The sequence below is a fragment of the Ixodes scapularis genome, unplaced genomic scaffold, assembly GCF_016920785.2.
Source record: "Ixodes scapularis isolate PalLabHiFi unplaced genomic scaffold, ASM1692078v2 PGA_scaffold5__190_contigs__length_132052651, whole genome shotgun sequence".
Taxonomy (NCBI): Eukaryota; Metazoa; Arthropoda; class Arachnida; order Ixodida; family Ixodidae; genus Ixodes; species Ixodes scapularis.
The window spans coordinates 75,696,403-75,723,510 of record NW_024609880.1 but is presented as its reverse complement, the minus strand read 5'-3'; the positions used below and the strand labels follow the sequence as shown (position 1 = coordinate 75,723,510).

The 27,108-nt window shown below is 47.2% G+C and overlaps 1 protein-coding gene across 10 annotated transcripts in view; it reads right to left on the bottom strand.

Moving 5' to 3' along the window:
* The window catches only part of LOC8036906 (disks large 1 tumor suppressor protein), a 645,442-nt gene that overhangs the window by 169,544 nt on the left and 448,790 nt on the right, over positions 1–27,108 (bottom strand). For 9 of the 10 annotated variants that reach the window (XM_042293831.1, XM_042293829.1, XM_042293830.1 and 6 more), the window contains one exon: positions 14,125–14,160. In XM_042293831.1, the coding sequence (XP_042149765.1) occupies positions 14,125–14,160 (36 nt within the window). Of the gene's footprint in view, positions 1–14,124; positions 14,161–25,199; positions 25,399–27,108 lie in introns of those variants that run through there. The other variant, XM_040205726.2, reaches the window with a different exon arrangement.

Genomic DNA, 27,108 nt, shown 5'->3' with positions numbered 1-27,108 from the left:
AGCAGCCGAGCATCGGGAGAACAAGACGAACTAATTTCACTCGAAGCTAAGCGGAGAGCAAGTCGTCTGCTTCTTGCGATGACGTCAGAACGACGCCGAGTTCTGATTGGCTTCGAGTGTAGGATAGTGGGCAGACTTCGATGCTAGATGCCTCGAGTTTTTCCCGCTATCCTTCAATCAGAGTCAATCAGAGATCAGCGTTCTGACGTCAGCAAAACCCCTGCAAAAGAAGCAGACGAACTTGCGCTCCCCATTGGGAAGTAGTATATAGTGTGCCTAAATTGCAGTATCGAGGTGACCTGGTTTATGGTCCGCGCTTGCAACACAGCTGCGTGGAGGTGACGAAAGCGTTGATCGTCTGCAAGTGCCTCCGCCTTCCCTTCTCGCCAAGCAAAAAAGACATAAAAAAACGACCTCAGCGCATGCGCACTTGCGACCAATCTTCGCCATAGGCGTCCGCCATTTAAATTGCAAACGCTCCGTACGGTTTGAGATGACCCTCTCTCCAATCTATGCTCTTAAGGAAGGAGATTCAACCGTCGCGGCACCTATAACAACTAGGACTAACTCCACGGTGACAACAGGAATTATTTGTACGTGTTTCTGAAGCAGCGCTTGGCTGACGCAGCTCCCAAGGTATCCCCCAACGTCATCGTTAGGGGATACCTGACCCGTCCCCAAGCGGCAAACAGGCTGAAGCTTCACGAGAGTAGCCGCAACGGTGAGCTCACGCGCTGGACTCGTCTTCAACGTGGTGTTCATTGAACACGAGTTCCGGCAGAACTTTGACGCAGCACTCGTGTCACATCTTCCCTCCGCGCTCAAATAAGACAAAGACAACGTAATGAATCCAGTCCGCACACTCTTAGAAAAAAGGGTATGGATAGTCCTCCCTTAGGGGAGGAACGGTTTTGTAACCTATGTTCCTTTAGAAAGGGAGAAACTTTCGTCCCTGAAGCAGGGGAGCAAAGTTCCTCCGTCGCTTGCATCTCAATATGGCGGCCCCGAATCGAGCAAATCGAGCCCAATAAGGCTTGACGAGAACGCTACGTTTCTTGTACGGGACGAGAGAAGCAGCAAATAAAAGCATAACACGAGCTTTCCGCGAACTGTGTTTATTTCCGAAGCCAGATTCCCGCCACAGGCGTTTCGAAAGCAGTTACTCAGTCTTCTGGTCGACAGGACTGCGATGTTAAACGGAGACAACCAACACCCAGTTACTTCGCGTCTTACCTTAGGTGTTCCTCGAGCCACAATTCCTTCGTCAACCGCACATCACGGAGAAGGGCAAACTCAATCCGCGAACCAAAAGCCGCTCTCGAAAGAACAAACTCGAAGCCGCTGTTTATCGCGTAGCGTGAAAGGTTGAATCGCTAGCCACCAGATGGCGGGGGTCGCGGGGTCAAGCAGGGTGATTGCAAATAGCTAGGCTAGGTGGCGCTAAGTACCGCCCTATTCATGTTCTACAAAAAAATAATTTGCTCTTCCCAGCCCACTCTGCGCTTCAGAACCCCTCTCCGGCGCTTGGGGATCCTCTACTATACACACATTACGCTTATTACAAGCATCAGGTGAACATACATTGAGCACATACACGGCACACACAAATATCAATACAACGGAGCACTACACTAACCCGAACACTACAACCGTGCTCTGCGTTTCCGTCTTTTATACTGGTCGTTTTGAACGCACGGAACTTTTCGGTGACTCCCTAAGCAATAAAATATATTCCCAGCATGTTGACTTTTTTCCAGCAATGCCATACCCCTAAGAGTATTTTAAATGGCTCAGGGGATGAATCTCTTATTAAAAAGTAAACGCTCGATCATGCCGTAATTATTTGAAAGCCAATAAATCAAGCCGCTCCAATGCGGTTCGAAGCCATGAGTTTGTTTCCCCACACGGCACGTCGTAGCCTGTATTTCTATTGGTTTTTCTATTTGTGCTGTTCGCGCAAAGCTGCAATTGCCGTCTTAAATTAATCTCTGTAGAGCGGATATTCACTCAGCTGGAAGTGATGCTTCGCGGGCTGAGAAATCGCTTTTCGATCAACTTGAATGCAGTCACAGCTGCGACTAGCGGCAGGTACGGAGCTACGCCGTGGCGAGCTTGAAAACTTCTAGCGCTCATCCCAGCGCGCCACTTGGAGGGCAGTTTCTCCAGGAACCGTAGTATATTTAAACAGCAAAATAAAGGGTAGCTTTTTTTTACGATTTTACGTACTATTGTTTTTTAATGCTAAAATTAAACACAGTAAATATGCGTACTTTCCGTCGCGATTTCGTACTGTTGTCCTTTCCCCAGAGCGCAATCGCTCTCGGGGACGAGACAAACGACAGTCACATTGGCCACTGTACGATAGGAGCTTACCATTCAGAACAGCGTTCCAACATGACTATCCGCACGTTAATCGATTGCACGTAATCCCTCAAGTGGTATTAAACTTTTTTAATGTAAAGCGGAATGTCAACCTGCGACACCCCGCCCCCTCCGATCACGGCCCGACCAGCGGCATCAATGCCCGACAGTTTACGATCTCATCTTCTTGTTACACCACTGATACGCGAACACACGGTCACATCGGCGATAATTCCAGTCTTCTGTTCACAACCCACGACACTGCCATCACGAAGTTGCAGCTATGTTGTTGACACGCACAAATACAGAACCACGTTGAACGCCGGTTGCACTCGGCATCGGAAAACAGAACCGAACTCAGCACGGAAGGCACCCAGGCAGCCGGCAGCAAAACCTGCCTGTCTTGGACGCAGTTCCTGCGGTTTCCATAACGTCGAAAACGTCGACACAGTTCCGCGTGGTTTCGCTACCGTAATTCCGTGCCGCGCGAGTCCCGCAATCCCAGCGCAATCCGGAGACAGCCATCCCCCAGTGTACGTGGCGCTGCTGGAACTGCTCCGGAACTTCGCTGTTTCTAGCGGCTTCGTTTGCTCGTTTAATAAAATTAGTGATAAAAACGTCAATGCAACCGAAATGTTCTGCACGTTTAGACTAGAAGACGGAATTACAGGCGGCCTTCGTTGCCGTTGAAGCTCAATCAACTCAACAGCTCTTTATTAAACAACGTGCGCGGCCTGCTCGAAAAACGAAACCGAAAGAAGATGAGTCGGGAGGGCGAAAGCTTTCTCCCGTCTGCCTGGAGAAGGAGAAAAACGTTTCGTTCCTCCCCTTTTCTCGTGTCCGCTTGGGGGCGCGTCAGTAGAAGGGAGGAAGACGCGCCGTTGCTACTTTTTTCCTCCATTTTTTCTTAGAGTGCAGGCCTTGTGGTCGGTAAACACTAGAGCCTCGTAGAAAGAACTAGCTGGACAAAGCGTCCCCTATGGTTCGGTGTCCTCGCCAATAGCTCACGCAACGGCGGCAAAGCCTTAGGCGGCATCCACAGTACTGTTTTATATGCAGTGTGGAGGGGGTGGGAAAGGGGATAACTTTGACCATCTTTTTATCTTTGCTTTTTGTACTTGCGTCGATGTGCGGAGAGCATGGTCCGTTTGGTAGGAGAAAAAAATAATATATATACCGTTATTTTAAAAGGAAGTTAATTAACTATCGCTAAGGGAAACACAAAAGAATGCCCCTACCTTTTATTTTTGTTTTGTTTTGGTTAGTGGAAGCCTCATTTATAATTCGGTGCTCTTCGTGAAAGGAAGTAGCGAACGTTTCTTTCTCCTCTTCAGAATTTTTCAAATCATTCGAGTGCCCTTTGAGCAGAAAGATAACGCACTCTAATATATGTTCCTAAAAAAAAGAAAGAAGAAAAGAAACAAGGAACACATAACAAGACGGATAACGAATAACTTGCGGAGAGAAGAAGCAAAAAAGAGGGAACAGAAATCCCCCCGACAAAATAAAAATCGAGCTCAGCTTCGCATTTATGTGTCCGCCGAGTGAACCATTCCTGTTGGGATAAGTCGCCCTCCAGGCGCGATGAAACATACCCTTATTCCTCCGCCCCCACCCCCCAAGCACCACGAAAAAAAAAAAAAAGAAAAGAAACAAAAACAATGTAGCTCAGACATTTTTCTTATATAACCTCCACGACTAGCATTCCCCTCCCCCTCCCCCCCCCCCCCCTCGCACCGCTATCTATAGTGACGAAGCAGAAAAAAAAAAAAAAAGTGAAAGGATTCAGCCATTTTTTTACTACGGGCTCTGAGGCGAGATATATATGGCACGTCTCTGCCACCGCAGGACACGCGCATCCACAGCGGCGTGGAGACAGATAAAAGCGCGCCCACAAACAGAGACGGTCTTCCGGCGCCAGTGCCCGTTCCCAAAACGGGGGAGCTTGGAATTCTCCCCCACTGCCACGGGACGTGTCATGGCGGCTCGCCTATCTCTTGGCAGCCAACCCTGCATGTCCACGTGCCGTCGGAGGGTACCTGAGTGCCTGCGGAGCGTAGCACTCTGTACGTGCGTGCCTAAGGTTTAGTGCGCGCATCTGTCTGCTCGTATGGGACGGCGTACATCCGTGTGCTTATCTATTCCTTTCAATTGTTTCTTTATGATGCAGGGCTACTCTTACACAACGCCTAAACGTGATGGGGCTCTCTTTTGGTGTTTGGGTGAATGGATGGAAGGGATATTAACGGCTGTACCCTTTATAACGAGACGTAGCTTGCGCCACCTAGCATAAAAAGCTAAGAAAATATACGCTTCCTCTCACCGTAAGCCGAACTCCTTATGCTCTGCATTTTTGTAACTAGTTTCAAGTTTATTTTCTCTTCAATGAAGAGTGGGAGGATGGGAAAAAAGCAGTAGGAACTGCTTGACAGAGTCCCTTCCTCCCCTTCGGCAGCAACAGCAGTCATCGCAGAGTAAACAATCTCAAATACAAAATTAAACAAAACAGTAACGATACAAAAATAACTATAGGTACACTATTTTGACTAGTTAAAATATTACAATTCAACAAATCTGGAACGTAAGCACTTTTTGGAAATGACTTCAACTTCAACACCCAAAAGGGACATAGTATTTAAAACTTTAGGTAGCCTATACTGCAGCATCTGGTCACCATAATTGGTTCTTGAACGAGAGACTATCCAGGTGTCAGCGTGTCGAACAGCATATGAAATCTGCTTTGTTTGTAAGGAGGACAGGGAAAGGAAGATACTGTCTGGCTTATTTAATGCTGTTTTGTACATGAGAATAAGTTTATAGTCATAATAATTTGTTATTTTAATCAGGCCTAATCTTTTGAACATGGGTGTTGTGTGGCTACAGTAAGCCTCATTGCAGATCGCACGAATTGCTTTTTTTTGTAACAAATAAAGAATGTTAATATTCGAATAAGTAGAATTTCCCCATACCAAAAAGCAATAATTAAAACAAGAATAAAACAAAGAGTTGTAAATAAGAAGCAATACCGATGAAGGTAGTTTTTCCCTGCACTTATAAATGATACCCACTACTCTTGATAGCTTTTTTGCAGTAGACTGAATGGACTCATCCCATCGCAAATATTCGTTAAACATTACCCCAAGCACCTTAACTGTCTTAACCATTTCGATAGTTTGTGCACCTAAGGTAAGGGCCTGCTGCTGACATATATTATTTATTCCTTTTGATCTAAAAATGACAGACTTTGTTTTTTTACTGTTTATAACTAGTGAGTTAGAAATAGTCCATTCATTCAGTTTATGAAGAAACCGATTACCAGCTTCTATCAATTCAGAAGTATTTCTGCCCGAGAAAAAAATGGAAGTATCATCCGCATAAATTATCATATGCACCTTAGAGTCAATATTTACTATATCGTTGATATATAAGTTAAAAAGAAGCGGCCCTAAAATACTTCCTTGCGGAACGCCATTTTTCATTTGTCTACTATTAGAGTGGTAGCCATCTATTACCACCATCTGAAACCGGGATTGCAAGTAACTTCTTATAATGTCAAGAGCTTTACCTCTAACGCCGTAAGCTAGCAGTTTTTGTAGTAAGGTTTCATGGTTAAGGCGGTCAAATGCCTTCGAAAAATCGATAAAAATTCCTAACGTAAGAAGCCTGTTTTCAATATTGCTAAGAATTAGTTCCTTTTGTTCTAATAGGGCTAATTCAGTTGAACAGCCCTTACGAAACCCATACTGATGAGGAGATAGTATGGAATGCTTTTCACAAAAACGATATAATCTTTTATGAATTATTTTTTCTAATCCCTTAGAAAAAATTGGCAAAACAGAAACCGGCCTGTAGTTTCCCAGTTCGTTTTTATCCCCTGTCTTATAAAGCACTGACACCTTGGCTACCTGCATTTTACGTGGAAAAATGCCAGTCTGAATCGATAAATTGAAAACATACACTAAAATCGAAGCAATCGATTTGATTACGTATTTAACAGGTTTTATTTGGATATCATTAATGTCACAACTTTTACTATTTTTTAAACATGTAAAAATAGAAATTACTTCCTCCTCATCCGTTGGGAAAAAGAATATACTTTCTGGGAAACTTTTAACATATCTCGTAGCTTCAGTTGAAGGAACACTGTTTACTAAATCTACAAAAAAATCATTAAATGCATTTGCCAAAGTAGCTCCGGTTTTTATTTCATCTTCAATTGTTAGTTCAGTAATTGGTTCACCAGGCTGCGGGGGTGGGAGTTTAGGCACGCGGAGGTCACGGGGGGAGGGGGGCAACCTCCAGGCTAAAGCAAAATAAAGACCGAACAAGAAAATAAAAATGAAGAGAGAAAGAAAGATATGAAGTTGAGGAAAGAGGAGAGACAGGAGGTCGGCGAAGGGCGGAATGTTCCCACTGATTCACCGCAGGAAAGCGACGCGAGAAATGTGACGTCCCGTGCGAGCGCTCGCTAGACACCGCACATGCCAAACTTAATCGGGCTTGCATAAACAGAGAAAGGAAACCTCAGGAACGTTGACGAAACAAGTACAGAAAAAAGCGCAGACGACTTGATGCCAAGTTCAGACGAAGGGAAGGAAGGAAGCATTTGAGGGGACTCCGAGCGAGAGGGTAAAATTGTGTACATCGCTGAATTCTTTGTCGCCCACATCGGGCAGTTTATATAACTTCCTTGGCTTCTTGTTTTTCTCACTTGCAATCTTGGCGGCATACCGGAAAGTTTTTGCCGTTTATTCGCGCAGAGGTAAACGACCCGAGTTTTTTTTTTCTTCTTCTTTTGCGCTAAGCGACACTGTTAGTACGAACAAGCCATTGGCGGTTTCTCTCAAACGCGAAACTCTCATGAAGACTAATTGTATGTTGAATATGTCCAGGAGGGGTATCAACACAGCCAGTATATTTTGGCTGTCGTCATGACCATTTATGCGCAAAACTCCCCCTCCCCTTCCCCTCTCAAAAAAAAAAAAAAAAAATGCGCGGACGATGTGTACATGGTAAAGGCTGGTCCACACGATTATCAACCTATTGTCGTGCTCTCAGTTACAACCAAACGCTAGTGTGTGACCCAGCGTTATCTGCGTCGCACATTTTATCTTCCGCTTGTTCGAGCGAAGTTTAAACTTAGTCCAAACGCGAAGTTGAGATGATAATAACAGTACAGGCTCACGACGGGCCAGAAGTTATTTGAGCTTGTTGAAGTTTGTCTCATCGAGAAATCTAAAGAACCTGCTTCGCTTAAAAACGTGAGGTATAATTTGGTCAGCCTTTAACGCAACTTTTGGCTCGAAATCTGAAACGCGTATTCAAGAAGGTTCAAAGCTAAAAGCCTAAAAGCAATCTGGATTTTCTCGGATTTCCTTAATTTGCCTTGTTAGGTCGCCAATGATGAATTGCAGTTGAAGGTGCGTTCTATCAAAGAACGCCAAAGCGCGCAAAAAACTTTTTATTGTAAAAAAAAAATCCTTTAGGAACAAGTTAACAAAAAAACAACAACAGAAAATTGACTCTGTTTTTCTATCTTTCATTCTGACGTCTTCGCAACGTACCAAAGCGATCGCCTCTTAAAAAAAAAAAAATATATATATATATATATATATATATATATATATATATATATATATATATATATATATATATATATATATATATATATATATATATTATAATTTGTTGACGGCGTTATGCCTATGGCTCGCCTCGCCACGGCACGATCAAGACCTCTCACGCAATTCGACTACTCCAAGGCTACTTTCGCTTTCGCCCCCCGGCCCTTTGACCTTCCACCCCGGATGCACGTGCGAGATGGTCGCGGACGACGGCGACCACGGCGAGTTCGTCCGTGACGATCTCGTCGTCGCAAGAGCTGGTCGCCGGAGGGTCGCAGACAAAATGACCAGCTTCCAGCGTCTCTTGAGAACAATCTCACTCATTGCTGCTGCGATCAGTGTCGAAGACTCCGACGAAGCGAATGATGCCGTAGACGTGTAATCGTCGAGAACCGCACGCGCGAAACGCGGAAGACGAACGAGGAAACTGAAGCACGCGACGCCGAGAGAGCCAAGTCTGTGAGTGCGTGCAAGGGGACATCACGTGATGTTTTTCTTTTATGCTCAACCACAAAAAAAAAAAAAAAAAAAAACTTTCAGTCTTTTTCTTTTGGTGAAGAAGCAAGAGCAGCGGAGCTGTAGCTGCTGTTCTTGGCGGTGGCTATCTATCCAGGCGAGCGATCTTCTCTTCTTTCGCAAGGGAATCTGAAGCGCTCGACGCAGTGGAACTTTAGGCGATAGCGGCCTCGCGGCGGTTGCGGAACCATTCGCGCTGGTGGGCACATTGCTGCTCGTTTCGTTCCCGCTCTTCTTCCTCCGAAGAAATGTTGCCGCCATTTATGAGTGACGGCAGCAGCCAGTTGTCTGGTTGCCGAGGCTGGAAAGGCTGCCGCGATCTATGAGCGACGGCGGCAACCAGACAACCGGCAAACACAACACTCTGGACAGCTACCGCCATCTACGAGCGGCGGCGGCAACCAGACTGTTTTGTCGACCGCGGGTGTCGACATATGTTTGCTACCGGACTAACTATAGTTGCACCCGCGGGGTGTGTACGTGACCCTGTCACATGCGAGTTGGGTGGTTGGTTGTATGTGATGTGGCCGTAGCATTGCCCTCGCTTCCACCCGGTAGGTTTTACGTGCGCGAAGCGAAGTCTAGACGGGCGGGGCACCGAGGAGCAGACGACGGACCGCGATCAGGAGCAGACGCGATGCGCGTTCTGTCAGCTGTGCGCGCCTTAGTACTGCGCTCGCTTTCGTCTGGTAGGTTTAACGACAGCAGCGTGAAAAAAGAACCGACGAGATGTGCGAGACCCTGATGGGCTGCGGCCGGTGGACCACGGCGCGCCGAGCCGCCGAGCAGTTTCAGTCAACGAAACTCTGTAGCCTTGCTGAGACCAAGATGGGGCTTTGCAGTGTGAACGGCTGCAGAAACCTGCCGCGACGAGTTTCGTTCGCCGGCACGCCCCTGTCGGATTACGTCCTGAACTTCGCAGCAACGTGAACTTATAAGCGCTCTTCTTAAATTTCCCAAAAACCACCAAACTGAAAAAAAAAAAAAAACGATTTTGGTTTTTTGTTGCGACAGTGAGTGGACTTCATCGACGTGGAGTTTCGTTCGCTTCGAATTTGACGACTTCGACAGTCCTGCCGGGTGCGCCCGTGCCAAGTCAACTTGTGTTGATCGCGATGCATATTCATAAAACACCCTAGTCAAACTCAACTGCATGGTTCAGTCTTGCTTGCGGTGCACACCTAGAACACCCCCAACCGTATCGTGACCTTGTGTCACTGTGAACTCTCCACAAAATATTTCACACGGGCGTGCGTGCACAAAATAATCGCTGTAAAAATACGTAAGTATTTAAATTTCTTTCGATGCAAAGCGCAATTTTCAAGCATAATGAAGTTACGCACATTGTTTAAACGCTGGTATCGACTTGCACGATAGCAACGGAGTGCAAAAACAAACAAACATAATTTCTTAAATTAATTTTACACGACAAAAAAAGAAAAAGGGCAGCAGGCGCAATCAGTTGCCGCGATCATGAACAGGACCACGGTAGAATCTGGTGCCACTCAGTTCGTAGACGCAACCATGCACCATTCAGTGGTCACGTGTGGTTCATATTTGAAAGGGAAATCGGCGAGGAGGATGAGAAAGAGGCAAGCAACACGGGAGGATGGCTTGGGAAAGCTACGTGGCTGACGTCATGCTCTCCCCATGGGGCGAATGACATCGCCGACGCAACAAACATTACGGCCTTCCCGAATGAGATGAGGATGACACATATTCGAGGATAACGCATATAAATCTATTTATCTATACGAAACCATCCCGTCATTTTCAAAACAAATTTCGCAGAAATATAGAAACATACAATTGTCCATAGCAATGTAGTTATCTCATTTTATTTTTAGCGCGCCCAAACCCGATTAAGCTGTCAGTGCCAATAATGTCTCAAAGAAAAAAAAAAAAAAAAAAAAACGAGAGAGAGAGAGAGAGAGAGAGAGAGAGAGAGAGAGAGAGAAAGAGAGATAAAGGAAGAGAGAAAGAGTGAGAAAAAGAGAGAGAAAACACAAAAATCGAAATTGCACTTACACTATTATGTTGATGACAGAAGAATTTCGATGGCGAGACGAAACACTCTGACAGAGCCCCAATACCAGAAACGCGCATAAAAGCTAAATTTCAAAGCCAAGAAAGGTAGAAACTGCAGCGATCGAAGGGCGGTTAATCAAGACGAAAAACCGCTGATTCGCGAACTCGAATCATTACTGCATCGAGGAAAAAAAAGCTAATAGGCGTGGAGTTGGGCTAGTTGGTGCGACATATTGAAGTCGAAGAAGAAAAACAAAAAAAACAAAACAAGGCTGTGTGTGTGTGTGTGTGTACTCTTTATACTTGCCTTTCGTGTTTTGCGCTGCTTTTGCACTTCAATAGAAAAAAGAAAAAAACGACCGAACGTCTCCCCGATTGTAAAGATCAAAGAACACTTCATCTCAACCAACGGCGATAAAATCGCGGAGTGTAAGTACAAAATAGCAAACGACCGGAGCATATACGGCTAAAGAAGAGTGATTACCCCGCAGTTCCTACGGCACTTCGATCGGCCAGGGAAACGTTCGACGTCCCGCCTCATCCCTTCCCTTTTCTCATTACTGTTCCTCCCGCGTTTTAATCTCAGTCTCGTTGAAACACCGAGTCAGCGTTCCACTGAAAAAACGCAAAAAAAAAAAATAAAAAAAAAGAAAGTTCGATGTGTTTGCGCGGCAGTCATCATGTCGTTACGGAATCGGGTGTACTACTACACCGAGGCGGTGTTCAGAGATGGTGTCAGAACTAGGTCGCTTGCGAATTCTGATTAATGAGTTAAGGTCACGGTGTCTGTACCAACCAAGGACGTTTAATTAAATACACCAGGACCGGGCATGACGCCGGGCTCCGTGACGCCGGGAAAGGAACCCAATCCCAGACGCCTGGAACGCGCCTCCGACTGGTGTGTCTACCGCGTCCAAAAAAGTGGTCCCTCAAATTACTCCTGATGACGTCATACAAGTGTCATACTGTCGCCGGTCACGATCCTGGCGGTGTCCCACTAACGGTGGTGGATTTGGCAGACGCCTGTTCTCATGCAGGTCGCTCTCCACTGTGACAGTCTACGGAAGCTACAACAGCCGGAAGTTGGGACGTTGTGACGACAGCGACACTCGCCTTCGCTCGCGCTTTTCGCCAGCATTTCTACGACCAACCGCCAAAATCGCGACACGCACCAGCCTGACACTCCGGCTTCTGTGACGTCATTTGTTGCCTCTTCGGGACCACTCTTGATGTATGGGCGGGTTAGGACGCTTAACAAACCAGTCGGAGACGCGCTCCAGGCATCATGCCCAGACTGCCTTGCGCACCGACGCTGCTCTCGTCGTCTGCCCGCCGCTTGGTCGGCTACGTTAGGCTTGGCTGGCCTGCACCGTGCATGTGGTCTGCTTCGTCTGCCCGTTGTCACGGCTGGCTTTCGATAAGATCGGTGCACCAAAAGAAGCTCCGATCCGCACGCGCGTCCTCATCGCAACAGAAGGCAAAGAACGCGTGCTGGAAGCAGGGCTTCTGCGGCCCTTTCAACCCAGTGCCATTCTCAGCGTTCGTATACGGCGCGGGATATGCTCGCTTTCAAAAGCCGCGGTATGACGACTCGCTCTAGACGACTTTCCGGGCTCGGTGTTGAGAGCGTCCGCCACACGCCGACTTCCCACTGGCTAGGCACGTATTGGGCTCCGAATCTTACCTGTTCGACACCGATTCAGTGGACGCCGCCATGTAGACATGGCCAAACAACCGCGTTGCCATGCCATTGCCGTCGCAACAGGGTTGCTTATTCTTCGACTTGAAAGTTTCTTTTTTGCACCGCATTGCCATAATTAACCATAAATTCATGATTTAACCATTATGAATCGATGACTAATTATCGAAAGCTCAATACGGTATAGTTTGCCCCATTTTTACATAACGGCGCCCATTAACCGAGTTTCCTAAATAACATTGAGTGTGCAGAGGAGCTGGTATACTTCGTTTCAGCTTCCGTCCGAGCGCAGCCAAAGCTACGTGTGACCGGAGCCAATCACACGCCGACAATACGTCACGCGACAGTCCAATCAACGCTCCACGTTGGCCCTCTTTTGACGACCTCGAATACTCAGCACTGTGGCTTTGCGAACCAACGGGAGTTGTTTGGTTAACATAATTGTTTCTCCTCACGTTTCATCAATGGCATACATTGCCACATGTAAAAAAACCAAAAGAATAATAAAACGCAATGCACGTTTCGCATTAAAGTAATTTACGACAAGGCCAACCACTGCAAGGACTGTTATCGAGACAACTATAGTGCGTCATACGTCACTATAGTCACTGAAAGATTGAGAACGGAAGGGAATTTCAGTAAAATGCCCGACGCGCGCGTTGCATTCCGCCGTGCGTTAATTGGCTACGCATGCACGTTCAAGGATCACTACAGGCCGAACCGCTGTCGAACTGCGAAGGTAGAAAGCAGGAGCAGGAGGCGGGACGACTCCTCCCTTTCGTTCTTACTCTGTCAATAACTACAGCACAACTTTGTTTGAACTCGAAATCTGAAATGTTCCTTGCTTCGATGTAAAAACCTACGCTCCAATATATGACCATATACAGAATATCGATGAAGCGCTTCTCTTATTGCTCAACTGGCAATATCGAATAACACGAGAAAATAAATTGAAAAGTAAGAAAGAAGAGGTTTGGCGGAACGGGTTCATCCGCACTCCATGAATTTCGATAATTCACCCACTTAAAACGGAAGACCGTGGCGGCGGGAATTCGAGAGGCCCTCCGCCAAATTGGGTTACCTCGGCGCCGCGGAAAATTAGAATGGGACCGTTTCCATTTCGGTTATAATCATTTTACGCACATTTTAAAATTTTTTTTTTTACGTGGCGTTTGCTTTCCTGACGAACCCTGTCCGTGCGGGTAACGTTCACCGTCGATCATAAAGACGGCACGAGCGCACGTACTACGTTTAATACGCGCATATAGAAGCGGCAACTCCTGATCCCGAGAGCGTTGCCGGGACGTTGACACAAAAAGTATTCCAAGTTACGATATGCGCAATAAGAAACTTCGGTTTCCCAGACAGAGAAGATCACGAAAAACGTAGGAAAAAGTTATGCGCCGAATAAAAGGAAGCCAGCTATTTCATAAACGGTAGCGAGACTCGGTAGCATCGAGCCAACTAAAATGCGCAAAGTGTGTTTCTACTTTCCAAGTTCTTGCACGACGTGCAAAACACACACACACACACAAAAAAAAAAATAAAGGAAGAAGTCTTTTTTTTTTTTTAATCCGTTTGCTTGGGCAGGTAACGATCACTTTCCTCGGAACGGCTGTATGGGCCACATTCATTGGAACATAAAGGAAACTGGCGGGCATTCTCCTTTTCTTTTCATTATAACGTATTGGCCAATCTCCGCCTAGGATATATGCGGCACCACTTCAAGTTTGCGGCCGTTCGTGCCACTTTTATTTGGACGTTCAGGACACTGGAGGTATATTTTTATTTTTTGTAATCACGGATTGTTTAATCTTCTTCTTGGATATATACAACAACACTCCGAGGGATAAGAAAAAAAAAAATATATATATATGTTTCCAAACCATTGCTTACCTGATCGCTGTCCGGAGCCTGCCAGCTGTCATTGCTCTGAGAGAGAAAGAAAGAACGGGACAAGGTCAGTGCCATCGCTGCATCACAGTTCCTATGTACTAAAATAAGTCGAATAATTCAATAGGCTTTTTTGTTTTTAGTCTTCAAAACGCCCATATAATAGTCCGCCAATAGACCGATCTCACCAGCCAGTTTAACTACGCCACCGCTGCCGTAATGCATCGAGGGAACTTTAGTCTTTCGGCGCGTGCGACAACCTCGCTGGAGCTCTGCGCGTGCAGGGCACGAACAGGCTCGTGCACGGCCGATTGCCTCCTGTGAACTAAAGTTATGGCAGCCTCGCGCATGCGCCAAACGCTTGGTGAGATCGGTTTATTGAAAGCCAGGCAGACGCGGCCCCCTCCGACACTCGACGCACACCGGCGACTCCCACAAGCGGTCTGCGTTTTGCGCCGCGGCGTCCCTTGAGCTCCTCGTTCCGTTCGACGGTAACAAAGCCGGAAGGAGGTGATGGAGTACGCGCTGCTAGCATTTTCTGCAAGTCCTTCTACAGTTAGGAGGGCAAAGGGTTAACTAAATAAGTAAATAAAAAGCGCCCTCGTCTCTCCGCGCCTATGCAGTCTGGGGGCCGTGTGCACTACATGTGATAAAAAAGAGCTTTAGATAATATCGTTAAGAAACGAAGACTGAATAAAAACGCGAGCTAATGCGAAAATTGAAATCGTAAGAGGAAACTAAAAAGAAATGGCGATTTGTTTAAGGACTTAACCATGTCTTGCTACAGCGGTGTTTACTAGAAGATCGGGAAAATGAAGTTAGGGGCCCTGCTATTATTAGTGTTGTTATTCTTTTTTTTTTTTTTTTTTTATGATCGAAACTGTCGTCTGACTTTGGAAAGCTCCCTCCCACGAGGGCAAGGAAACGATAACATCGCGCGTAAATCATGTCCGGTAAATCTCGATCAGCTTATTTTTTTTTTTTTTTTTTTTCAGTTTGTTTCGGATTGCGCGAAAATAACTTGAGAGGATCGATTTCATCGAGCGGATTTGAGGCCAAGGGTCGACAAAGACCGGTCCTGGGGAAGGACCATCGAGCCGGAAAGGATTCGCAGTCGAGGAGGGGCCATCGGAGACCGCATCAGAAATCGTTGGTAAAGTTCCACCCTCCAAGCGAGATCCCTGGAAACTTCGAACGAGGGCGAAGCGTTCTCGCGGACAAATCGATAAGGCACTCGGAAGGACGTTATTTTAGTTTTCTCATCAAATGGTCTAAAACAAAGTTTTACAGTCGTCCAAAGCACGCACGGAAAACTCGATTCCAGCGGCCTGTAGTATGATTTCAAGTAAAACTTTCCTCTAAGAAGAACGCGAGACTGGCTATACAATCCGGCTTCTTAAACACGCGTTAATTTCACGACAATTAGATTACTCCGCTAAAACGCGACCGATTAAATGCTAGGACTATCACTCCTACAGACCCCAAATAGCTTAATATGGACACTGTTCCCCAATTGTTTTTTTGGGCGCCGCCATTTTCTTTACCGTGCAGAGCGGACCACAGTGGTGGTAGTTACAATTAAAAAATACGACCTCTTGAGCTGTAAGTTCGGCGCGGGAAAAGCTCAGGCAATATCGTATTGCACTGTCGAGGACGGTGTTAACATTTATGAAGGAAGCAAAAAAACCGTTCCCCGCCACGTCACATAAAGCTTTAGAGTACTGGCAACAATGACCCCAACCAACAGGGTGGTGTCGTTAATCATAAGCGTGGATTATTTAATGACTCCCGTCGCTACAGGTCTACGTATACAGCAGTCTGAAAGGCGAGACAACATTGGCAGTCTTTTAGTAACTCAGCCGCCACTCTCAATATCGACGCGGGTGTCTGGATACTTCAAAATCTCTATCAGTGACAATAACAATGGTGTGGCTACGAACGTAGTTACTGGTTTATCGGCGTCTACGTAATCACTCGAAACAATCATTTCAAAAATGAATGCGGCGAATGTAGACTATAACCGTCGCCGACGCCTCCACCAGTGGCTAATCCGAAAATGCTCGGTGGTTTCCATTTCATATACCGCGTAAGCACGGCCACGTCGTGGATTTCATCGAAACGCCCGCGCAGAGATTTCGTTGTGTACAAGAGCAGAAATGAAACGCAGCACAGGAGCATTGTGAATCACGTACCAACAATTCGATGTAAACATACTACGATGTGGAAATTCTACGGATACCCCAAAATGTTGCCAAAACACCGAGCAGCGAAGCGGAAGTTTCGAACAACCGCAGCGTTCTCGAAAGCAGACGTCCTTTCGGCTATGCGAACGAATAGCAAATGGTTGTTCTAGGACAGATTACCGCAGCGTCGTGGCAGAGATGGCGATACCACGCAACGCAATGTCTGTTGTTTCGCAGCGGTGTCGCACAGGTGAACTCGCTTCGCCTTTTTGCGCCTCGGCGGCGCGAACATCGCCGCACGTATCGCCTCTGAAAGAAAGCCCCGCCAAACGTCGCACTCGAGCGGGAAAAGGAACTCGAAGTTCGCATCTCTCGCCGTCGCACGATCCAGCTTCGATCCTGCGATTTCGCGTCCACCTATTTTTTCCAAACCACGAGCCAGTTGTCTTCCGCCTCGCCCCACGTACTACATACCACTCGCACCACATGTGCGAGCGCGTTCGCTCGGCACCTCCTTCGGAACAAGGATCAAGTGTCGGGTTTTCTTACGTCACACCCCGGAGGCCAGCGCCGGACGCAGAATGAACACGAGCGCCGCGTCAGAGTTGGGCGGGGACTCGTGTTCAATCAGTGAGGATGCGAGTTCCAGCCGACCGCTGACGCAACAAGCGAGTGACGCACTTACGTTACAGGAGTGCGTTATAGGAAACTGCTACCGAAGCCAGCCATATTGAAGGGGTTTTTCTTCTCTTTCTTAGAGCGCAGCTCCTAGGCGCCTGTTTCCGGCTTGAGCGGCCTCGCCGTCGGCGTAACCGCGCGATGCATTATGGGCAAATTTTCCCGCTAAATCTAACGGAAAAAGTTCCCCGCTAAATCTAGCAGAAAAATTTCCCCGCTAAATCTAGCAGAACAATTTCCCCGCTAAATCTAGCGAAAAAAATGTTCTGGGGGGTCACGTGACCGGGGGGGGGGGGTCCACCTGACCCCCCAAGGTCACGTGACCCCCCCCCCCCCCCCCTCGAGAACACGTGACCCTCTGTACCCTTCCCTCCTCCTCCTCAAGAGCTGCGCTCTAATTCGGCGTTACAGGGAGTTGTAAACGGCTTTCATGTTTTTTTTTTTTACCTTGACAGTTTTGTTTAGTAAAAGGCGTGAAAGCTACACTTATGCGGTTTGTGCAGGTGAGTTACACGGCTAGGGGGACATAGTATAAGGGGCTAATCGTAACGATCGGTCGGGTAATTAAGTAAAATCTGTTCATCAACTTTTTAATCATTGAAAATAAACTAATGGTTTCAATTAGTAACTTACTGCTCGTAATCGAAAACGACAAAATAAATAATATTTTTAAATACCTTGGGTACATGGGAGCGTAGTAGTGCGCTAAAGATACCACTCGTGCATCAGGAACAAGTCTGGGGATCTGATAAGACACGGAAAAATCACGCGGGCGCGTTATCGCACCGGTAGCCTTGCTCCTGCTCCACGAGTGGTTACTTTAGCGCACTACCGCGCTTCTCACGCGCTCAGTTTTTCTTAAAGAGACTGATTTAGAAGTGTTCCACAACGCTCAGCAAGTTTCTAATTGGAACCATATGCATATTTGTACTAATTAAAAAGCTAATGAACAAGCATTACTTAATTATTCGACTGATCGTTACGATTAGCACCCCTATACTATGTCCCCCCTTGCCGTATAACTCACCTTCACAAACCGCATATGTCTAGCTTTTACGGCTTTCTTAAAAAAAAAAAAATCTGTTAAGCCTAAAAAGAAATGAAGAAAAAGCCAGTATAAACGGCGGTGCATGATCAAACTGGAAGTGAAGGAGAACGTTAAACAAGCTAAAACTTTGCGAAGATTGCAAAACACAGTATCAGGAACAAACGATGGGACGGACAACAGAGTACGAATGGTGTCAACACTGTGGCAAAGGATGACGGCCCGCCGGTGAGAAATGAACCGCCACGGGCAGGTTCGTCTGACTGAAGTCACGTAGCCCAGTTCGTTTTCCGCCTAAGGAATTAGGGGGAGCTGCCAAAACGATGCTCGGGGTGTCTTTACACGCACGTGTAATACTTTCAAGAACCGGAGTAGTTTCGTGCGTGTCGGATACTCCATTTCCTCCGCCGGAATAAGACCCACGGTCCACCCCCAACGACCCTCGTAAGACATTCCCTGTTAGAATCCGACGAGAGGAAAGGAAAACAGGAAGAGGAAACAAAAGACAAAACCGCGAGCGATTCTGCGAAATGCAATCGGTTTGGGCGCCAAGGTTTTGAACGGCTTCCTAATATTACATCCGCGTCGGAAAGGACGCAATGTTGACCCTTATATACAAAACGTCAAGCACAATTCATCCGGTACTAAAATGCTACGCCGTACACAAGAAAAAGAAAGAAAACTCGAACAACTAGCTGTTTATATTTTTTTCGTCAAACAAAACAAAGAGTTTTTTTTTTTTTTTTACAATTTTTGCAAACACAACCCAGAGGTAGAACTCTCTGAAAACACACGCTTAACCCCATTTACTTCTTTTCGAAAAAAAAAGAAAAAAAAAAAAAAAAAAAGACGAAGGACGAGTTTACACACGAAGACTCTGGATATTTGCATACGAGCGCGCCGAAGGTTCAAAAGAAAACAAAAAAAAAAAGCTGGAATCGACCAAACACACAAAGAGACGACGAAACACTCTAGAGCCCCAGACTGAATTTAATATAACAGGAGACCAATGTGGTGTTTTTCTTCTCCGACATTCCCCGCTCTATTCTTTGCTATTGTTCAACTCGAATCTCTTCTCTCCACGCAGTTTTTCTTTTCTCTTCCCGGCTAACTGGAGGCTTAGTCGCCTCCTTAGTACGCTACTCCGTCGTCGCCGGCGGCCTTTTCTATTTTTCGTTTCCTCTTCGCGGAACTGCAAGCGACGCAACAGGGACCCAATTTCAGCTCGTGGGAGGAAAGCCGCATCTGCATGAACGAGGTCCCACGCCTGGCGGCGGCCGAACAAAGGAGACGGCGGGCTTACGCGTCAGCACGGTATTATTGCCAGAGCTGTGGGGAGTCGGAGCAGCTTTACTCGGGAAAAAGAGGATGACATTTACTCCCTCGGGGTGGTCTAGTTTCTAGGACTCGACTGCACAGACTTGGATTGGGTTCCCTTCTTGAACGACATTTTCTGCGACGAATATTACCGGTGTACGAAACCTAACGACATAGAAGACGCAGAACGTATTCTCATCGACTGCCAACGTTCTACGTAAGGTCGAAACGTCGCTTTTAACGGTCGCAGTGATGTGATTGGCCTAAGCCATTTTGGAGCACCTTTCGGAACAGCCAAGACAGTGTGTCGGAGCAGCAAAAGTGGCTTTTGGAGCAGATATTCTTAGAAGAATAAAAGTATTTGTTTTGCGTGCTGTACAAACGAAAGGATCTTTGTGTTGCGTTGTGCTCATATGTGAAATGTTGTGACGGAACTCGCTCCCTGTGTTTTTACTGATGAGACATCACAAAAATGTACAAGGCTGTAGGCATTGCCGAGCGATTCGGAGAAACCGCTTGCCACCGTTTTACTGGTTCCCGACGTGCCAGATTTTAGTCAAAAGTACGTAAACGCAAAACAATGGATTGCAAGCGTCCCGGCTGGTGCCTCTGTCGTGCGATCATGTTCGCATGCACGTGGGGGAAACTTCGGCAGGCTTGCAGTTGCGCGTGCTTCGTCGCGCGAGCAGAGACAACGGCTGGTCGATCGAAACCGAAACCATGCCACTCCGCTCCGTCGCCAATTGATTCCCACAATCGCATGCAAAATGTGACTGTTCAGCATACGACAAAAAAGTCCAGCGGTGCGTGCTTGCCAGGCCGGCAAACAAGGTACAAGCTAAGCACACATAAAAAAGAAAAAAAAAAAAAAAAGGGAAAAGAACCTGAGCGCATCGATGCAAGACATTGCGAGCCAGGTTCAAAAAGTTCTTGTAGCGCTTTGTACAACGGCTGAACTCGAGACAAACAAGCGCGCAGTGCGGGTTCAGCGTGCAGACATTGCCTTCTTTGCTTTAGCTCCCTTCTCTTCACCAACTTTCTTTCAAGGCAGATTTTTCACGTACCGGGGGTCCCTCTAGAAGGAAAGCCCACCAAGGGAAACCTAGGTAATCAATACTTCGACACAGCAGTCGTTGAGATAAAGAGGGGTTTTTGTAGTAACATAAGATTTAAACAAGAACAGGAATGTTGATGAACATGCAAGGACCGAATATAGTTTTCCCACGGCCGTTGCTTTCAGGAGGAAGTGCTTCAGCTCAAAAAGTAACTCCCGCCGCACAAAAACATGGTTTCGTTTCACAGCATGACGGCATAGCAGGTACCCGGCACGCTAGCGTCGGAGCGCCCGCACACAGCCTCCGTCTATCGTTAGAAATATATATTAAAAAAAAGACGAGAGACGAGGCTCACGAGACGACGAGAGCGCGAAACACGGGACGGCGGGAAAACCATGCAAGACCGGATGGACAATTGATGCGGGGTGCTTTGTTTCGGGCGGCCACTTGCGCCACATAACGCACGCATGCTCAGTATGGGTACTCGATCAGTTTCGTTTCGCTCTTGAAAGGCGAGCGAAATTGTATTTTTGGCGCAGGCTTGGCGCAGACTACCGATATTTTGACAAAATGTAGCAGGATGTATAGCAGGGTGAGCCCCTTGGCGCAGTTTGGCGCAGCAATCACATCACTGCGATCGGCGTCGGGCACCAAACGCGGACGCGAGTTCTGCGTCGGCATTCGGTTTGGACTCGTGTTCTCTCTGATCGATTACAAGCCCTACCCGAACGATGACGTAGCAGTTCTGCCAAATCCGTGCCTCGCGCAGGCTTCCTGTAAATGCCGTACCAAAAAAAAAAAAAAAAAAAAAAAAAAAAAAACTATCATTAGGGTTTAGTTATCTAGGTCTTGACCCCGTACGATCGGTTTCACGTCTTTGCGTTGTCGCCAAAGACAGGCGTTTGTTCTCATCGACAAGAGATGTTTCTGCTTCACTCGCCGTTCTTGAAAATCAAAGCAGAGCCTCTTTTAACGAGCTGACTCCTGTCTTCTGTGCCCGTACTCTACAAAGAAAGCGATACACGTAAAAAAGCTGCGCTCTCGGTGGCTCAAAAGCCGATTTAGTCTTGTCGGCTCGTCACACTGCATACGGCGCAGAAAAAGGCGACCAGCCTATTATCGTCCCGCAGTCAATAAGATTCCGGCATCGGGCGATAAGGACACCCAAGAGCGAATCGCCAAGCAAGAAGCACAAGCATAACAAGGCACGCCCGGTGTTTCTTAAGCTGACAGTGAAAGGGGGATGCCCTAAAGCGGTAATCGACTTAGCGCCGCTTCACGGTCCACAACTCACGTCGGTTTAGGGTGTAAAAAAATCCCCGCATAAAACATCCGCGCTTAACCCAAAAAAATCACGCGGGGTTAATGTTCAAAGATCTGGGGTAAATTCATCGTCAAGACGCGTCATCGCTCGTTTTCGCGCACTTAAAGCGAAAAAGGGCGCGACAAGAGACGAAGAAGAATCCTCTGAGAGAGAAGCCAAACGCGGCACACTAACAACGGCCGCAGCGATAAAAATGGATAAGGAAGAAGTTATACGAAAAACGTTGTATCCCCAGATCGCGCGGGAACCATGTGTAAACTCGCCGAGGCGATAAAAAAAAAAACAAAAAAAAAAAAAAACAACCATCCTCTCCGAGATCGGAAACGACGGGCTTTCTCAAACTGGCGAAACTTTACCCAAGGCCGCACGCCAAGAGCTAGCCGTTCCCCGGAGGGTGCGTTTCATGCATTCAAGTCACGCCAGGGGCCCTGGCATGTCCCACTGCAGCCCGCGGCCAATCGCGTTAAGTAGAGCCGTCCAGGCAGGAGGGCGAGCAAAACCGTGTCGACGGTCGTTATCACCCCAGCAGCCGCTTCGTCCTTCCCAGATCGGCAGCGCGTTTCCAAAACACATATACTCTAGGCTAAGGGCCGGGGATACTGGACACGGGTAATCTCTCTTCCTTCCTGGTCCTGTACCCGGGGCGATGTTCGATTACTGCCTCCTTGGAAAACAAAGGAAACCGGCGTACGTGATACGACGCAGGTGAGGAGAAAAAAGAGCCTTCGCGAACGCGATTAAAAGAAGTCGAGGTATGTCGCGCGAATGTTTACACAAGCTGAAAACAGCACCGTGGAACTCGTTGTACGGCGGGGACCTAACCGCGCGTTCCCGGTTTCGCACTCCAGCGATAGAAGACCGTCCCGCTGCTGAAACGTCACACAGAAGACATAGAGTTCGCTGATTAGCTGCAGACATGGAGAGTTTTAGGGAACCGTTTTTGCACATTCGATACAGCGGGGGGCGCGGGGGGCGCCGACCGCTGGCGGGTTGGCGCCCCCCGTTGACTTCAGGTAGGATCTTTACACAAAATATTTCGTACATCGCCGTTCGTCTACATTCACGGAACGGGCAAGTAGGCTGCCACAGTGAGTAGATTTTTCTCGGTCCGTGCTATGTTTGGAGTTTCTGCGATTGGCGCACGGGGTTCCTCCATTTCTTACCGAACCGACGAACACGCCGCGCGTGTTGAGCTGCAGAGATTGCAGGCTGGGCAGATTTGTAGAGATCGGAACGACGAACGGATAATCCAAAGCCACCGAGGTTATACCGCGCATGCAAATGCTCCCAGAAGGGGGAGACACCAAAGCGGAGTTTTCATCCACTCCCAATTTTTGTCGTTGTCTCGTATGTGCCGTTTCCTAACTAGGTTATTTATATTAACCCGAAGGTACTTTATGAAACGACTAAGCGACCTGCGCAGAGAATATCCTGTTGGCGTCGCCATGTTGGTGTTTATTGTGGAGAGCGGGCGGCATTGGCGATCGTTAACGTCCGAAAATGCGACTGAAAATGCGACGAAAATGCGGCGTCAGGACGGAAGCTCGGGTAATATCGTTCTTTTCTGTCGCGGACTGTTTTAAAATTTCTGGAGGCGGGAAAAGCGCTCCGCGCGATTTTAAAATCAAGCCTCAGATAACTGGCAACCGTTATTTTAAGCACGAAGGCTTAAAATATAGGTGGCGCGAGCTACCGCCCCATAGAAAGATTACAGCCATCCATCCATCCATCCATGGCTGGAGTGTTGCTGCTCTGAAGCCTAGCTGATATCAAGGCTCTATAACTGCTCATACCGTATATGTTACTTCGTTTAGCCATAGATAGCTAAAGTTCGTCGAAGACGTGGAAAAACCTACGAGATGTGGACTGCGCGTTTTATATTAAAGCAGAACGCGCATTTTTTTTTTTCGCCATCGCGACACAAGTGGACAAAGTTAGAACCGCCGAAAAGACGAAGGTAAAACTCCTTTTAGTCCGCCTTTAAAGAGAAACTTAGTTTGCATTTATGCTCTTCGTGGTTACGACTGTCTCAGAGAGCGTTATTATATTTTCTTTTTCACAAGCAGCGCCTAATTTTTATTCAGACCATCCACGCATCTTTCTCCTTACGTGTGCATAAACGCGACGTAAGTGGTATCAAATTGCAATAGTAGGACTGTAACGGCAACCAGAACTGATGCAACTCCTCAAAGCGCAACGTATGTAATATGTATGAAACACACATTGTCAAATTGTGGTAATTAAGATTTGTGAATGTTTCTTTTTTTTCCGTCGAGCTGCGGCTGCTATGCCTCGTAGGCGGTCAAGGAATTGTCAAGCTGTGCCAAACAGCTTTTTTCCTCGATCGCCACCACCAACGTACGATGGAAAAAAAACTTTTCATTATTATTATTACTATTATTAGTGTGTGCTAGAGGATAAGAAGCCACGTTAATTAATGCGGTTGTTCATAAGTTGAGAAGCACGAGTACCAGTGACCCAATGAGAACTAACGTTCTTCTACAATGTACGCGTAAACCTTTTTTGAAATGTCAGCTCGCGCTTCTATAGCTCCTTGAACGTTTTGAAATTTTGGGAGAGCAAACATTTTCGCGAGGTTTATGACATAAAACGAAATTAAAGAAAGGGAAGAAATAGGGAATACTCCGTTTAATACAGGAGCGAGTTTAGCTCTTACATTAAAGAGCCACTAAAGTGGATTTTGAGTACACCTCTTCATGGCGACCACTCAATATACGGGTCCCAAGTGTCCTCAAAATTCGAAATTACGATCACGCGTGCCATTCTTTTTTCGCATTAAAAGCGCGACTCAAATGTTGCGACACGTCCCTTTTCTGAAATATATCTCCAAAAACCGGGCGTGCCGATATGCCTCCTTGAGGTCTAAGAAAAAAAAAAGCCACGTATGACTGTAATTTCTAATTTCCCACGGTTCTTAAGGCGCGTAGATTAAGTCGGCGCCATACAAGGACGACTGAATACAGCTAACTATAGAATATGCCATGCGCTCACAGGAAACAAAACAACCAGCAATCACAAGCGGCGTTCACCTAATACATTTGTGCGACACGGATACGGTAGAGAAGAGTGCATGCATCTGTGGGTGGCAAAGCAAAATACACAAAAGGCTTTAACATGTGGGTCTACAACATGCGTGTCACCTACTGCCGCGAAGTGACTTCAATGCACCGAACAAACCGCGCTCGCATGATCTCGTTTTACCCTCCGTTCTCAAGCTGTGCGACTTGCAAAAACAGCACTTCTCGATAGCAGGAGGCGGTTAAAGAAGAACGGTTTGATCGGAAGTACGACGAGCGATCCGTTGCCAGCTAAACAAATTCAAGACATGCGGAGTTACAAAAATATTTCATATATACTATAAAACAAAGGCAGGAATGTATAGCTTGGTTCTTTTCCATCCTCTGCCTTCGGCTACTTCTCTACACGCGACGATCTACCCTTCGAGATGGCCTCACCTTCAGCAACAGTCTCAGGCGAATTCTGGCAAAGAACCGCATGGTTCGCTCGTCGCGCTCGGTTTTCCCGCTGCGATGCTCCTCCTCCTGTTGTCACTTCCTTGCGCCGAAGAAGACGCGGCAGATGGTTCCCCGGAAAAACGAGACCGTGAACGGGGGAACGATCCTTTCCGCCACGGACACCGCGCTTGCAACAACTGAACCTCGAGGAGAACGCGGGCGGCTCTCAAACCCCCTTCCCTTCTCCCTGCGTCCGCCCTCCTTTCCGCGGGAGTCTCGAACCCCCGGGATCACGTGACCTTCCTCCTCCCCCTGCCTCAAGTCCCGGAGTTCGCGCTCAATCTTTTTGCGTTACCTCTCTTTTCTCCTAACTTTTGCGGATCTAGCGTAGCAAAGAAGCGAGTTGAATACGCTGCATTTCACTCGAAGCGGGTGTGTGCTCATGCGCAGTGCAAAAACGTGGACTCGTTTGCAAAACATCGTGTTGGTCGATACACCAACACGACGTGCACACCACATGCGCAGAAAACCAGATCACGCACGCTTGTTTGCAAACCGCGTGCTGGCGTATGAAATGAGTCCTCTTAAATAGCGAAGAGGTATAGCACGCTCTCTCTCTCTCCATCATTTACACTTTTCTCTTAAAGGGTAACTGCAAAGAAAAAAAAGTTTTTTTTTAAACAGCCTAATTGGGACAAGCATGTCACAAAACAAATGTTCCGCGAAAAAAAATATTTTTTTTATCAATATTTACGCCACAGGACGTAATTTAATAGAGTCAGAATTTCTCCACATTTGAAACTCCCGCGCTTTCGACCCCCGCGGAAGAGGAGTACGCCCCGCCCCTCACTCTCCTTGCGTTGCGGAGTTGAACGACGCAGCGTCTCGACTTCCGGCAAGATCTGGCAACCACGCCAGGTCGTGGTATTTTTTTGGTTTGACGCGGTTTGCGAGCACATGTAGCGAAGACGTGACCGGAGAAGTGCCCCTGTGATGTTCCCGGAAGATGGAAAGTATCGTTCGTAATCGTCGTGCGCGCTTTCAAAGCGAAGGGAGTCACAGAATCCACGAGTGCGCAACCACGAGCCAAGGTTCACGACAGCGCTGCGTTGGTTTCGGCGATCTCGTTCCGTTTGGTGCAACACGGCGATGAGACAGAGCTGAAACGTTTGTGGTGTGTGTAATGCGGTGCTAACACGGAGCGCAAATTGGTTGTTGTGGGGTTGACGTTCAACCAGTTAAGTCCCGTCGTCGTCAGCTGATCCAGTCAAACTGGTCCGGGAGGACGCTGGGAGCGTTCTTAAAAGTAAATCTGCCTCGTTCTGTTTCAAAATGTGGAAGTTTCCCGACGCATTCCGTGAGTAAAAAGCTGCGGGCGTTTTCAACAAAATTACTACGTTTTAATTGAACAATGGACTCCGCATTGTTGTCCTAAATCTGCCGTTTTAATGCTTCGTGTTGGACTGCGTTTGCACAGCGACGTGTTGCATCGTGCGGTGTGAATAAATTTGGGCACGATTTCGTACCTGCCTACAGATGCATGAACTGAGACCATTTTTATGTAGTGGACATAGTGCTTTTTTTATTTTCTGTCTAGTCGCGGACGTTAGGTGCACACGGGGCGAATCTCGACGGCCTCCAGAGCGATATGACGAGAACGTAACTGGACACGTTTGTCGCTACGCGAACGCCCGATTGCCTCCACCCAAATAGCATTCCTTTCGGGGCGACATGGCTGCTGGAAGGCTCACTGTCGGGATCACGCATCTAACATCTCCGAAAAGTCAGCATTTGCACGCACAAACAAGCAAAAAAAAAAAAAAAAGCACGCTAAGCAAGCAAAGAGGAAAACGAAAGAACCGCGCTATGAAAGCCAAAACCCCGCGTCGCTTCCTATCACTAACACCTG